The following is a 13823-nucleotide window of genomic DNA, read 5'->3' as shown; positions in this document are numbered from 1 at the left end:
GGAGGAAGCAGAGACAGGACACCTGACCCAAACTAGCCAAAGGGGTATTCCATAGCACAGCATGTCATGCCTAGGGTGTAGAACTGGGGGCAGTTACCTGGAAGGGCTAGATCACTGCTGGGGTCGGGCTGGGTATTGGTTGGCGGGTGGTGAGCAGTTGCATTCTCTTCCCCTGTTATAACCTTCATCATTATTATTATTAGTGGTAGCAGCAGTGACTTGTGTTATACCTTAGTTACTGGACTGCTCTTATCTCAACCCATGGGAGTTACATTCTTTCAATTCTCCTCCCCATCCCTACCAGGAGCAGAGGGAGGAAAGGGGTGGGGGAGGAGGGAGTGAGGGCTGCATGGCTGATTTACAACAAAGCTTAAACCACAACAGCCTCTCAAGCCAAGCCTAAGCACCAAGCTATCCCCAGCTGATCTCACAGCAGAACGCAGCGGAGTAAGGCTTCCTCCAAAACATCCTCAAGCCACAGATGGTCAAAGATTGACTTTTTCAAGCTGAAACAGGGGATGTTCAGGTTAGATCTAAGAAAAAAGTTCTTTACTGTGAGAATGGTGAGACACTGGAACAGGTTGCCAAAGGAAGTTGTGAATGCTCCATCCCTGGCAGTGTTTGGAGCAACCTGCTCTAGTGTGAGATGTCCCTGCCCATGGCAGGGGGGTGGAACCGGATGACCTTAAGGTCCTTTCCAACCTAAACCATTCCGTGTTTCTATGATTGCCATCAGCTCTGCAGACTGCACCCAGCAGCAGCAACAGAACAAGCAGCAAGCCGGAGGCAAGGAGGACAGGCATCCTACACACAGCTCCCTCCCCAGGGCCACCAACTTTTATTGTGGAGGTGGCCAAGGCAAGGATGAGAGAAGAACCACATTGAATTTAATCACTGCAGATTTTCTTTAAAGACTCAAAGTCAGTATCCATCCAGAAACCACTGTCGTGAAGACTCTGGAAGGAAAGGTATTCAAGCAGGCTAAACTGCCTCAACTCCCATGGAGAAGGCACAGGCTGGTAGTCAGGAGATGCAGGCTCCAACCCCATGCTGGCCATAAGAATCCTGCATCTCTGGGCCTCAGTTTTCCCCATCAGCTGCATGATGCTGTAGGTAACACAGCTTTTACCTAAGTCAGTGGAGAGGAAGATTATACAGAGCATTAGAAACACAGGTGGGTGGTGCATAGATACAAAAGGTTTCTGAGAAATATGTGAGCATCTTTCTTCATGCCCTTCATCTTCTACAGAGTGGTTATTCAAAGCAAAAATAATATACCCTTCCTACAAAGCCATCACACAGACACATATATTTAGATCACTGTGCAAACAATTACCGACTGTCTCTGAGGCAGGAGAACTGTATTCTGTGCTACAAGAGGGGGAGAAAAAGACATCCAAAGTCACCCTGGAGCAAGGAAAGGATCCAGGTCTCTGGGACAGATTCAGCTCTGGCATAAGCATTGATGCCAGCCACACTCAAGAAGGTCAGGAGTAAATGGCAAAGCTGTCACGAGCCTGACCTGGAGGTCCATAAGGTGCTAGATCTATATAGGACAAGCACTCATCTTCCTGTATGTCAAACAAGTAATTTCAAACTCCTAAACAAACGGTAGGACACTGCAGCAGAAGCAACCCGCAGGAAGGACAAGCCAAAACACCTCTTGAGTCATTTTATTCTGCAGCTTTTTTGGCTTTCTCAGCTATCCCTCCGTTGCTTGGCTGAGGCTGTCACTAGCTCCTTTTCCTCACCCATCTGTCACTAGGGGCACTCACTTACCCCTGACAATTCCTTTTATGTGTTTTCTACCCCTTCTACTCACTCAGAGCATGGAAATGGCAGCACAGAGACAGTGGCAGCAGGTGGGAATGGAGCCCACATCCTCTAACCCTCAGTGCTTACAGCCAAACCAAAAGAAGAAGTAAAAAGAGAGAGCTCCCTCCACATCCTCCCTGTTTTTCTCTTCCATGCATAGCATTGCTGCGCTGAACTGCAGCTTCAGAAAGAGGTAAGAAAGAGGCCCAAAAGGCAGCTAGGAAACCCACCGTCCATTGGCTTCTCTCCACACGAGGCGAGCGGGCTCCTTCTGCTGCAGTGACTTGGCAAGCACACCTCGCTCTGACTCAGCACCTCGCCGGCACCTCCTGTCAATTATTCCCACAAACTGCTGACGCCGGAAGGGCTATTTGCAATTAGGATGCAACACAAGCCGGTGGCTGTAGGATGCTGCAGCTCCCCCTCATCCCTTCACCTGAAGCGATCCCTTCCACTTCAGACCTCTGGCTCCGGGCTGGAGCAACCAGGGAGGTTGAAGGAGGTAAGGGGTAGTGAAAAAGGGCTGGAGGATGGGGATCAGGGTGGGCTGGGGGAAGCCTGTCTGTGCTAGAGCTATTCTGTGGATAAATAGAAAACTGCTGTCAATGTGGCAGCCAAAATGCAGTCTTACAGAAACAAAAAAGCAGCCACTGGGAATAGGAACAAGAGCAGCAAGAACAGATGAGACTATGCAAAGAAAAAGCTACATGGAGCATTCCCTGAAGAACAAGCAAAACGCAGCCTTGCTGCAACGCCATGCAGCTGAGAAACACAAGCCTGTGCTCTGTGTCCGAGGCATTTTCAGTGCAGAGGCGCTGATTGCGGATGAGCCTCATAATAGAGGCCCAGGGCACACCAGCTGTTTCAGGGCAAAAGGAAAGGCTGCCCTTGACAAACCAAGGACATGGCCATTCTGCAGGCAGACTGAGGCTATTCTGTTCCTCTGCCAAGTAGCCAAGGTCCTGTCAACCTCCCTGAGCCACTAGCTCCAAATACACAGCAGGCTTGCAGCTTAGCAGCTCCGCAACTAAAACAGACGTTTCAACATCAAACCCCATCAGACAGCAAAGTTCAAACGTGCTCAGCTAGGGAAGTAGCCCCAGAGTGCACACAAACCCAGCAGCACCCTACAGAAGCACTCTGGTACCTTCTCTCACAGGGCTTCACTGAAACAACAGGGTCTGCCACCCACCCCTCTCTCATTCCCCAAGGGTCAGAGGGAAATTCAGGCCCCCCCATCTCAGGCAGCAGAGCAAGCAATGCACAGGCATGCAGAACATTCCCTGCAGGAGCACCCAGGGACCTTCTAACTGAGAAGCATGGCTGTTTTCCGAGATATCACTTCAAAACCAAACAGCTCAGACTGTAGCCGATGCATAGCTGATGAGAACACAGGTTAGAGCCAGAGGTGTGAAGCTGGAGGAAAAGGCTCCAAGGAACACTTCAGGTTTGAAGCTGAAGCCTGCAGCAAGCTATTCCCTACAGGATGCAGCAGCTGCTTTATACAGTGCAGGAAAGGGGTGAAATAGCTATGTTAATGGTTAAAGCATCCAACATGTCTTGCCATCCATGGGCCCACAGCTGCAGAATTCACCACAGACCAAATCCGATGCAGGCAAAGAGGCAGAGACATCAAACTGCAAGATGAGTAATGCGCAGATCCCATGTAGATAGTCAAGGCTGAAGAGAGAGAAAGGTCAACTAAAAACCAAATCTCACTACAGCAACCTGGATTTCCCAACAGCCTCCTGGATTTCCCAACAGGAAAGGGAACATCTACTACGCAGCATGCGATGAGAGCAAAGGAACAACAAAGTCAAAACAAACAGCAAAAAACAGTGACATCAGCAACACGGGCAGGAATTAGCTAAGTGTCACAGCAGGTTACAGTTCTGCAGCGTCTTAAAGCACATAGGTAAAACTTGGAACAGTGAGTCCCAGGGCACTCAGAAGCTAAAACACCACAACTGGTGCAAGAAGCAATCCCAGTTACAAAGTAATGGGCATCGCACATAATCAAATCTATCATCGCTGTGAGAAAAATAGCACCTGAACTTTGCATCACGCCTCTTAAACGTTATAAAAGACAATTATAAGCAAAAATTGGCTGGAACAACTTAACCCCAAAAGCAAGGGGATTACAGTTGTTATACTCTACATGGTGGTGGTGTTGAAGCGGTCTTGGCATTGTCACTGAAAAGGTACTCGGTGCCCCTGAACAAAAAAAACCCCGAGAAGCAAGAAAGCACATTGTATGGTCAAACAAAAGGAGCAAGAAGTCATTCAATGTGAGCATTTGTTTCATAAGATGGTAGCTAAGAGGGCCGAGAACAAAACTGAAGGCCAAATTGCAGAAGTCAAAAAAACAAACAATCATTTCAATGTATTCAAAGGACACGTCCAGAAGTGCTGAACAGTAGGGGAATGGCATTTCTTAAGTGGCTGTGCTGCCAGCAAAGACGTGCAGGCTTTTGCCAAGTCAGAGGGTTCTTCAAGTTAGTAATGCTTTCCCTGAGAGAGTGCACAAGCTAACCTCGGAGTTGCAGTAGGGATTGGTTAAGTCAAACTCTTTAAGCCCCTAAAAGTACCCAACAGGAGACAAACCAGCTTGGGCTCTGCTCAGAGGAATTTGTGGCCTTTCAATCCACTCAAATTTTGGGAAGGGCAGGATTAAGTGATTCATTTTCAGTCACTTCCAAGTCTATCTGCTAAACCATTCTGAGTAGGATGACAGTTCAGTGCCAGCCTCATCCCTGATTGCCTGGAGTGAGGTTCCCCTTTTCCCTATTACTCTCCCCAAAATGGGGTATATGCCACTTGGATTCGGCTCAGTGCCCAGGCTCAGAGGCATGGGAGGCCCTCTCCCCCTGCCCTCACTCTGGCCCCAATTACAAGGGATTATCTCCAGGTTTCATACCAGCTCTGGGGTGGTTTAATCTATTCCTTAATATCAGGAAGAGAGACAGGGGGCTGGAAAAGTGATTTGGGCTGGCTGAGACAAAAGAAGATTGAGGGAGACTTCCCAGGGATCTGACAAAACTCAGCAAGCGGGCAGCATAATGCCAGATGAAATTCAGCATTGCCAAACGGACAGTAATAAGAACTTGAGAGAATAATCTGAACTACTCATATACCATGGGGCTTCTAATTCAGATGTAATCACTTGAGGAAAAGATCTTGGTATCACTGTGAACGGCTCAATGAAAACATCTGTTCAATGTGCAACAGTGGTCAAAAAAGCAAGCAAGCTGTTAGGATGTCTAAAGGCAGAGGCTGGAAAGGATGCTTGAAGCAGTCAAATGCCAGTGGGAACACTGACAGGGTAGGGATTGCTGCAGTTACTTCTGGGCAGCACACCTGAAGATAGGGAATGCACAGAAAGGTTTCATCCATCACCAGCCAACAGCACTTACTGGTCAAGCACAACTAAAACTGAGAGAATTTAATCTGGAGAGGAGCTAGGTGGAAAGAAGTTATCAAATGGGCATGATGTGAAATAGCGGTTTCTATGGGTTTTTGTTTGGTTGGTTTAGTTTGTGGGGTTTGCTGATTTTTTTTTGGGGGGGTGTTGGATTTTGTGGAGGTTTTTCATTATTGTTGGTTTGCAGGTTAAGACAAAAGGTTATTAAATACAGCTGAAAAGCACAAAATATGAGCAGACATAAGGACACTATTACAATTTCCCTTTCCTTTTCTGTTTTCACTTTTTCTGCTTATTCTAAACACAGCCTATAATTAACATCAAGGAATGATTAGTCCATGTATTTGTAAAGTCAAGAGCTCAGCAGAGGTCTGTGCATTTAAAAAGATACTGGGAACATCCATCGATAAAGCAGGTAGAATGAAGGAAAAGAAAGAAGCATAGCACCACTACACCCTCATACTTCCAGGCATTAGCCAACTTCTAATTAACAAAGATTAGGAAGTAATCTCCCCACTGGACATGCAGAGAGGTTGTACCAACCCACTTGCTCCTGGCAGACACTGTTAACATGCCAGCCATGGGAAGAGCTGGGCCTGGGAGAGCTCACCCACTGCCCATGCTGTCTGGGAGGCTGAGTTCTAGGTGCCCAGGGGGATTGTATACACGCACCATTGACTAAAGAGAAGGCTCTGAAACCCCACAAGTCTTCCCAGAAAGGGAATTTTTGCATCAGTTGCTTTGCAAGCAGAGGGGGATTCCCTGAGGAAAGGAGAAGGGATGGACATTTTATTCACTCTGTGTTGGTGGCAGCAATACGTATGACTTAGTTCATTTTATGTTCATCCAGCATTGGCCACGCCACCCCAGGCCAGCGGTCTGACCTGGCCTAGCACTGCTAAGACAGGGCACTGCAGGAATGCACCACACATTGCAAACAGTGTGTCCTTTCCCCCACAGATGACATTCCTGTCTTCAGCATCAAGTAAAACCAAGCCCAGAGGTAACAAAATGGAGTTCCCATTGGCTTTCTCCAGCTGTTGCTTGTGAAACCCAACCTAGCTCATGTTCTCATAGCTGGTTTGACTTATGGGGAGAAAAAAAAAACAGCACAAGTTTTTACCCTTAAGTAAGCAATCTGATTAATCTAATGCCAAAATTAGACTGGAAATTAACATCATGTAGATATACAAATGCACCAGTACCGCTTGCTGCCAGGAGGAGCTCTGCACCCGTACCAGTAATAGGAGGCTGAGCTCGATCTACTAGTCCTGTTCCGATTTCTTCAGCAACTGCTCCAGAAGGGGAAGCAAAGATTAACAAAGAGGTTGTATTTATTAAACAGAAACTTGTCATAGTTGGTGCACTGTATTCTGCTGTATTTGGTGTAAACAGCATTCTACTGAATGAATAAGGACACAGGAAATGCCGCACATGTATCTGGTGTTCATATATATGTGTCAAGATGGCAAAAATAATGACTGTGCACAGATATCACAAGTTGCTGCAAATCGTTTTTTATCACTGTCTTTGAATGCCCCATAGAAATAAGAAATAGCAATCACTGAGAATTTTACTGTAGATACTTCCAATAACCCAAACTTTATCAAACATGGGATGTTTTGTAAAATCATAACTGTGCTTCAAAAGAAAAACAGGGGAAAATTGTCAGAAACACAGAAGCATCCAACTTAATCATCTTTGGGTTGAAAAGTTTTGGCTTCTCACATTGTCCTGGTTTCAGCTGGGACGGAGTTAATTTTCTTCTCAATTGCTGGTGCAGTGCTGTGTTTTGGCCTTAGTCTGAGAACAGTGCTGATAACACACTGATGTTTTAGTTGTTGCTAAGTAGCACTTACTCTGATCAAGGACTTTCAGTCTCTCACGCTCTTGTGCATCTCCTCACTAGCAGAAGCTGTGAGGAAGCATGGCCAGGACAGCTGACCCAACCTAGCCAAAAGGATATTCCATACCACAGAGCATCATGCCCAGTATAGAAACTGGGGGGAGGTAGTTGGAAGGCTCTGTTGACTGCTCAGGCACAGGCTGGATATTGGTCGGCGGGAGCTGAGCAATTGTATTGCACATCACTGTTGTTTGGGGTGGGGGGAAGTGGTGTTTTATCTTTGTTGTTGTTGTGCTTTCTAATTATTCTTGGTACTAAATTGTACTTTAATTGTTAAGCTTTTCTTATATCAACCCACAGCTTTTACCCTTTTTTCCAAGCTCTCCTCCCCATCCCACTGGTGAGGGCAACGAGCAAGCTGCCTGGTACTCAGTTGTCATGTGGGGGTAACAACACCACCCCGAAGTACCTTTTTGTCTAGGGTATTTTCTTGTATTGCAATAATACAGTTCCATAAGGAAACACAACATTGGTTGTCCTAAGATGGAATTTCTCTCAAAAAATTTCCTTTCAAAACCAAAGCATCCAACTTCTATTTCCATTCAGAATGAAGCCCTCAACCCTGATGAAACGGAGCATGTCCTCACCCCAGCTCAAGCAATAAAAGAAAAGCAGGAGCCATAAGGGACACAACTGACCTCCAAAACCAAAGAGATGTAAACATTTAAGGGGAAAAAATAACCCAAAACCACAACAGTTCACTGTGCATACTTAATAACATTGTGCTTTCTCCCTGGTGCATAAAACATGAAGCATTTCAGTGAGAGAAGTGGGTGGCATATGACTAGGAGCCCTGTAACTGTGACTTCTCTAAAGGAGAGGCTGGGCAGATGTCCCACCTGACAGCAAATCCTTTCACCTCTGTACACTTCAGTTTCCCATGCTAGAAATCAAACTGACTGCCCCCACAAAGGAAAGTTTGGAGACTCTCAGTTAGTTAATCCGTGCAAATGACAACGTAGTATTAACCAGGGAACTGTCTTTGTTACACTACTGTCTGTTAAACAACCAGGAGCTAAATTTCTCTCTGAACATTTACAAAGGGGAAAGACAGCATTAAGGCTCCACAAGGAGAAAACTACAAAGAACATGTTTTCAGTGCATGCACTTCTCCTTGAAATAAACTGTGTTAAAAGCACTTTACTTAAAAAGCACAATGATAGTAGCATCCTGCTAAATATAGATGACTCACCGCAATTTAGTAGTGAACATCCCTAAAGAGTACCATTACAGTATTGCTTAACCTGCTGCATAAATTCAAGCATTGTCCTGTGGTTAGAGTTTGGACCAAGACACTCAAGACTACTACCAGCATTTGCTGACCTTCAGTAGGTCACAAAGCCTCTCTGAGCCTCACTTGCTCCATCTCTACTATTGGTATAATAAAAACATCTCCCCACTGGAGGTAGGAAAATGATTTTTAAGTTTAACAAGTTGTTTACACCATATTTTGTATGTCCATATTACTACTGAGCAGCTAAATATAGCTGCTCTCGAGGCACTTTGAGATCCCTTAGAGAAGGGAATCTTACAAAAGAAAACTGGAGTTTAAGCAATACAGAAAAAAAACAGAGAAAGAATCAGTTCCCAAACTAAGGAAAGGATGGCCACTTCAGAGGCGCAAAAAGTAGTTAATGCATCTGTGCCTACTGCTGAGGACCAAGGTCAGGTCGTGAGCAAAATGATTTATCTACACATCACAAAACCACACAGCTTGACACAAACAGCAATCTGTTCCAAGGAAAGAAAACAAAAAAAGGAAAGCGTAAGTATGGAAGAGCAAGGGATTGCCAGAATCCTCCTTTGCTAGGGCTGAGGACCTGGTGCAGGGCTGGGAAGGATATGTGAGCTAGCACAAGGGTGCTGAGAGGCCAAAACTGCTCAGTTTCAGCTGTGATAACCCCTGACTGGCAGGAGGGCGACTTCAGGTGAGGACTAGGAAAGTAGTGTGTAATCTGCAGCCCTGCTGTTGCACTGATGCACTACCACCAGGCATACACAGCTCCTACCCTCACCTTGCTGCAGCGACTGTAGCACGCCAACATCTCACCTGTTGTGATACTACATCACAGGATCCAAACACCATACAGTCAAAGTCGGTTCTGCAGTTTAGCTGTACCCAATGTGTGATTTCTAACACATTTAACAATTTGCAGCATGCTATTTCTGGCCACAGAGCAAGATTGATTTGCAATCGCGGGTTTGGTTTCCGAGCTCTAAACAGAATTCCCTCCTATCTTTCCTTAAACTTCTCTAGGGAGCCTGAAAATAATGTTATTTCCTCTAAAGTTATTACTTTCATAATGCTTTAGAGGGAAAACACAGACGCTGCCCCTGCCCCAGAAGCATTCAGTGTGGGTATTATAGTCCTGGAGAAAGCAGACAGTTAAAGAGAATCACTGCTATTCTACAAATTGCAAAGCAAAGTAAGGAAATGAGACTATAATGTTTGATTGACATTTCACTACAAAGCCTGACTGTATTTTGTCATAGGCAGGAAGTGTGAGAATGATGAAACGACCTCCAGGAGCAGTTTTTCCCTGCCACTTCTCATTTGTTTCACATCAAGTATTTCTTCTGATTATACACTCTTACAGTTTCTGATCCTTTAACTTTTCAACCTTTCACCTTTCACTTATGTGACACTTTGCATATGATCCCATCTTTTTCCTTCTCTATCCTCTGAACCAATCTAAAGCCTCACAGAAGGGAATAAAATCACTCTTCCTAACCAGACTTGGCAACCCAGAGCAGAAATACACTTACTGGTCTTCCGCAAGTGGTGTTTAGAAAAAACTCTCCCAGTTTTATTTCAGCTTTCATGAATTCCTTATACTTTACCCAGGTTTTATTTCCTAATTCAAGAACCACCAATGAGACAGCCATACCACATAACACAGGAGTAACTGTGTACTGCAGCTATTTTCATCTACCACCATCTTCTAAAGACTTTTCCTAAGGCAAAAAGGAAAATAAAGCCCCAAACTTGAGACACAAGTGATTCATTCAGGTAATTTTGAAGCCCTAAAGGGCAAGGAAAAGCACTACATTATTGCACTTAAACGTTTCATGGAAAGTGTGTTTCTGTGCTAGTTCTCTCCATTGTCATTGTCCCCACGTGCCCTCAACCAAACCCAAGAAATTAAACACTGAATCAATCTTTTTGCTTAAAGAGATAATTAAATGCCCCTTTAGTTTTAACCTGAAAGCCGATTACTGTTATATGTTTTTGCAGAGGTATCACACCAACACTTCATCACGTACACGCCTCTCACTGCAGTAGGCACACTAACTTTCTAGACAGTTACACCTTTGCAACATCTGCAGACAAATTGTGGCCTTAAGAAACTAGAAGTCATTGAACTCGCTTTCCTAACCAGGAAAAGTACATAAAAAGTGAACAAAGAAGACGAAGCGTGGAACAGCTCGGATTATTTCTTTCCATTAAATGCTAACAAACTATTTGTTTCTGTAATTCATCTCTTTGAAATCAGCAGGTGCCCTTTCCAGTTAATGGATGTGAATCAGACTCCCAAATGTGCTCCGAGGACAGAACTCAGAGTGCTTTTGGGGCTGAGACACGTGTGAAAGTCCTTGTCCATAATAAAACTTGTTTCTCAGTGGATCCCAGGGAGAGGGAAACTAACTGCTGCACCACACAGGAGAGTGAGAGCCAGGCACATCTACACAAGCAGCATCTCCATCCAAACGCAGACTGCGAGGAAGTTTCATCCAGGCTTCACTGAGACATCTCTGGTATTCTAGTGGGCGAGGCTGTCATTTCTTACCATCCTCCTGCTCCATGAGGGATCACTTGCAGCAGATTTCCCAGTTTCCCAGCAGCAGAGCTCAGCAAAACCACTTAGTGGACCTCTGCGTAAGTGAGTAGACCTTAAGAAAACTACCTTGTAAACCTCAGGCTGAGCAGGCCTGCTCTGAAGTTTGGCATGACTTGAATGAAGGCATTGCCACCTGATCAACAGATGAGTCTGAACACTCTACACTTTGTAATTCCTGCTGTTGCCCCTCTCACAGCACCTCCTGGTGCTCTCCAACAATGCACTATGCGATGTTAACAGCATCTGCCACGTGCCATTTGTTTCTCTTTCCACACAGAGGACCAAGATCACACCTTATTTCGGAAGGGCTTTTGGAGGTGGGAAGGGATGGAGTGGTTTGGGTCTCTCCTCATGTTATGGGGCAGTCACTTCAGTTAAATCCTAGGAGAATGAGCCAGAGGAGGACACGGAGGGCTCCAGGAATCCCTGCACAAAGTTCCCCGGCTGCCTCAGGGCCTGAAGGATAGACCCAGACTTTTCCACCTAGGTGAGCTTATCACAGGGACTAGGCCCAGGCAACGTGAAGCCCAGCTTAGAGCAACTTTCACAGCACCGCAAGAATAAATAGGATACTAGTATAAGAAGGATGGTGCAGTGGAAGAAGCAGCAAAAGGAGGCACCGAGCGGAGCAGCGCTCCTTCCCCAAGCCTGCCTGCAAAAGCACTCACCCACCGCCGCATTTCCGAGCATCACCGGTGGGACCGCAACCAAAACTTGGTTCGCTCCCAACCGGCCCAGCGGACGGGGCATCGCCGTGGGGTCGGCAACGGGGATGGGGCGGGCGGGCGGCCGCCCGCCCCATCCCCGTCGCCGACCCCACGGCGATGCCCCGTCCGTGGGTACCGCGCCGCATCTCCTCCCGAGCGGCACTCACCTCGCAGGGCCAGGAGCGCGGCCAAGGCTACCGGCACCCACCTCCCTCCGCCGCCGGGGCGCCGCCGCGTCATGCCGGGCCGGGCGAGGGGCGCCGAGCGGGCGGCCGAGCCCTGCCTCTCCCCGCAGCCGCAGGTGCTGGTGCCGATGGTGCCACCGCCGCCGTCCCGGGACCGCCCGCTCCGCCGTGCCCCGAGCCCCGGTCGCCCGCCCGGGGAGGGCGGCAGGAGCGGCGGCCGGACCGAGAGCGCAGCCTGGCGGCCCCGAGCTGCCCCAGCAACCCGCCGGGCTGCGGCTGTCACCCCCCGTCCCGGTACACGGCGGCACATCCGCTACACTCCTGCTCTGTGGCGCGGGCCACCCACAGATTGGGATGTGTCCATCGCCGCCAACCCGGTACCGCTGCATCCGCAGGGATGCTACACGGGCCAGCTTCTGCTGAGCATCTTCTCCTCCAGGGCCTGCCTATAGCTGCATGGAAAGAGAGAGCGGCAGCACACAGCAAATTTGGGATGCATGGGACCAGGCATTGCTGCAGCACACACAGTGTAAACATTGCTGGCTCAGCGTATGAGCCACCTTAACCCTGCTATTCCAGTATCTGAAGGAGATCTAAAAGGATGCCGGAGAGAGACTCTTCATCAGGGACTGTAGCGACAGGACAAAGGGTGATGGCTTCAAACTGAAACAGAAGAGATTTAGGTTGGATATAAGGAAGAAGCTTTTTACTGTGAGGGTGGTGAGGAGCTGGCACAGGTTGTACAGAGAAGGTGTGACTGCCCATCCCTGGCAGTGTTCGAAGCGAGGTTGGATGGGGCTTGGAGAAATCTGGTCTAGTGGAAGGTGTCCCTGCATATGGCAGGGGGTTGGAACTGGATGAGTTAAGGTCCCTTCCAACCCAACCATTCTGTGATTCTATTCAAGCGAGAGGTTCAAGTGTTCAGCACACCCAAAAATCAGACCAAGATCTCTCTGAAGTGAGTAAGGCAGCTCTTGAAGTTGGGGCCTCACAATACCATTTAACACAAGAATCATCAACAACTTGTCATTAGCTTAAGTAGTTACAGTCCTTAAGGCTACACATAAACATCAATCAAAAAAAACCAAGTGCATGTAGGGGGTGGGAAGGGAGGAAAGGAGCCTTTTAGAAGCTTAGGGTGGTTATCCAGGGAAATGATCAAAGCAAAGAGCTTGTATTGACTGATTCCTTGCACATGGCCAGCTCCCTGTCCAAGTCTGACCATGTTAGCTTTACTCCCCTACCCGAAGCTTCCCCTGCCACTGAAGCACAGCCATGAAGCCTTCACACCCTGCAATGCTTCTACCTCCTTCCCAGCCAGAGGCCCTGGGAGCATCCCCATGCTCAGCACCTCTCAGGTCTCTGCTGCCTCAGTTGTCTTGAGCACAGCACAGACCCCTCATGTGGCTGCACTTCCACTGTAAAGGGGGGAGCTTCACCTGGGAGCAAAGATGACAAGGAAAAGCATCTGGGGTAGCAGAAATCACTTAGTAATATGAAAAGTTCACATCCATGAAAACAGTAAGTGAGAAACTAGCTACTATCTAACCAGTCCAGGTAAAGCTCTGCCTTGCCCAGTATCAAGCTTTGGCACCCTTCTACCAAAGGGTTAAGTAAAAATGTCACTCCATTAGTCCAGGTGTACTGATTTTTCCCAGTTCTGGGAAAAACCCACCAACTATTTATAAGGAGCAATGCCAAACCTGACAGGCACTAAAGCTCCTGCTGATTCCACTTGGGCTGGGATTCCATTCAACAAGTGGTAGTACAATGGTGTGAGAAGGCAGCATGTTCAGGAGATGTAGCCCCAGTCTCTTTCCAGGTCTATCTGGTATCTGCTGCATGTCCTCAGGCATCAAACCCGGCAATGTGGACAGTCCCATAGGTGTCATGCTCTTGTAAAACACCCTCTACTCCAGCCCTGCCATGGGCAGGCAGGCTAAGAGGTAG

At 47.4% G+C, this 13823-nt stretch overlaps 1 protein-coding gene across 1 annotated transcript in view; it reads right to left on the bottom strand.

Moving 5' to 3' along the window:
• The window catches only part of IGSF11 (immunoglobulin superfamily member 11), a 102730-nt gene extending 90456 nt beyond the window's left edge, over positions 1-12274 (bottom strand). Inside the window, exon 1 of the mRNA XM_057404160.1 lies at positions 11856-12274. Within this exon, the coding sequence (XP_057260143.1) occupies positions 11856-12183 (328 nt within the window). The 5' untranslated portion in view covers positions 12184-12274. The remainder of the gene's footprint in view (positions 1-11855) is intronic.
• Between the last annotated feature and the right edge of the window lie 1549 nt (positions 12275-13823).

This window comes from Pezoporus wallicus, unplaced genomic scaffold (assembly GCF_028554395.1).
Source record: "Pezoporus wallicus isolate ANWC-B61680 ecotype Strahan unplaced genomic scaffold, APGP_CSIRO_Pwel_v1 contig_6598, whole genome shotgun sequence".
Taxonomy (NCBI): domain Eukaryota; kingdom Metazoa; phylum Chordata; class Aves; order Psittaciformes; family Psittacidae; genus Pezoporus; species Pezoporus wallicus.
Note: the sequence above shows the minus strand (reverse complement) of the source record. Positions and strands in the feature narration are given on the sequence as shown.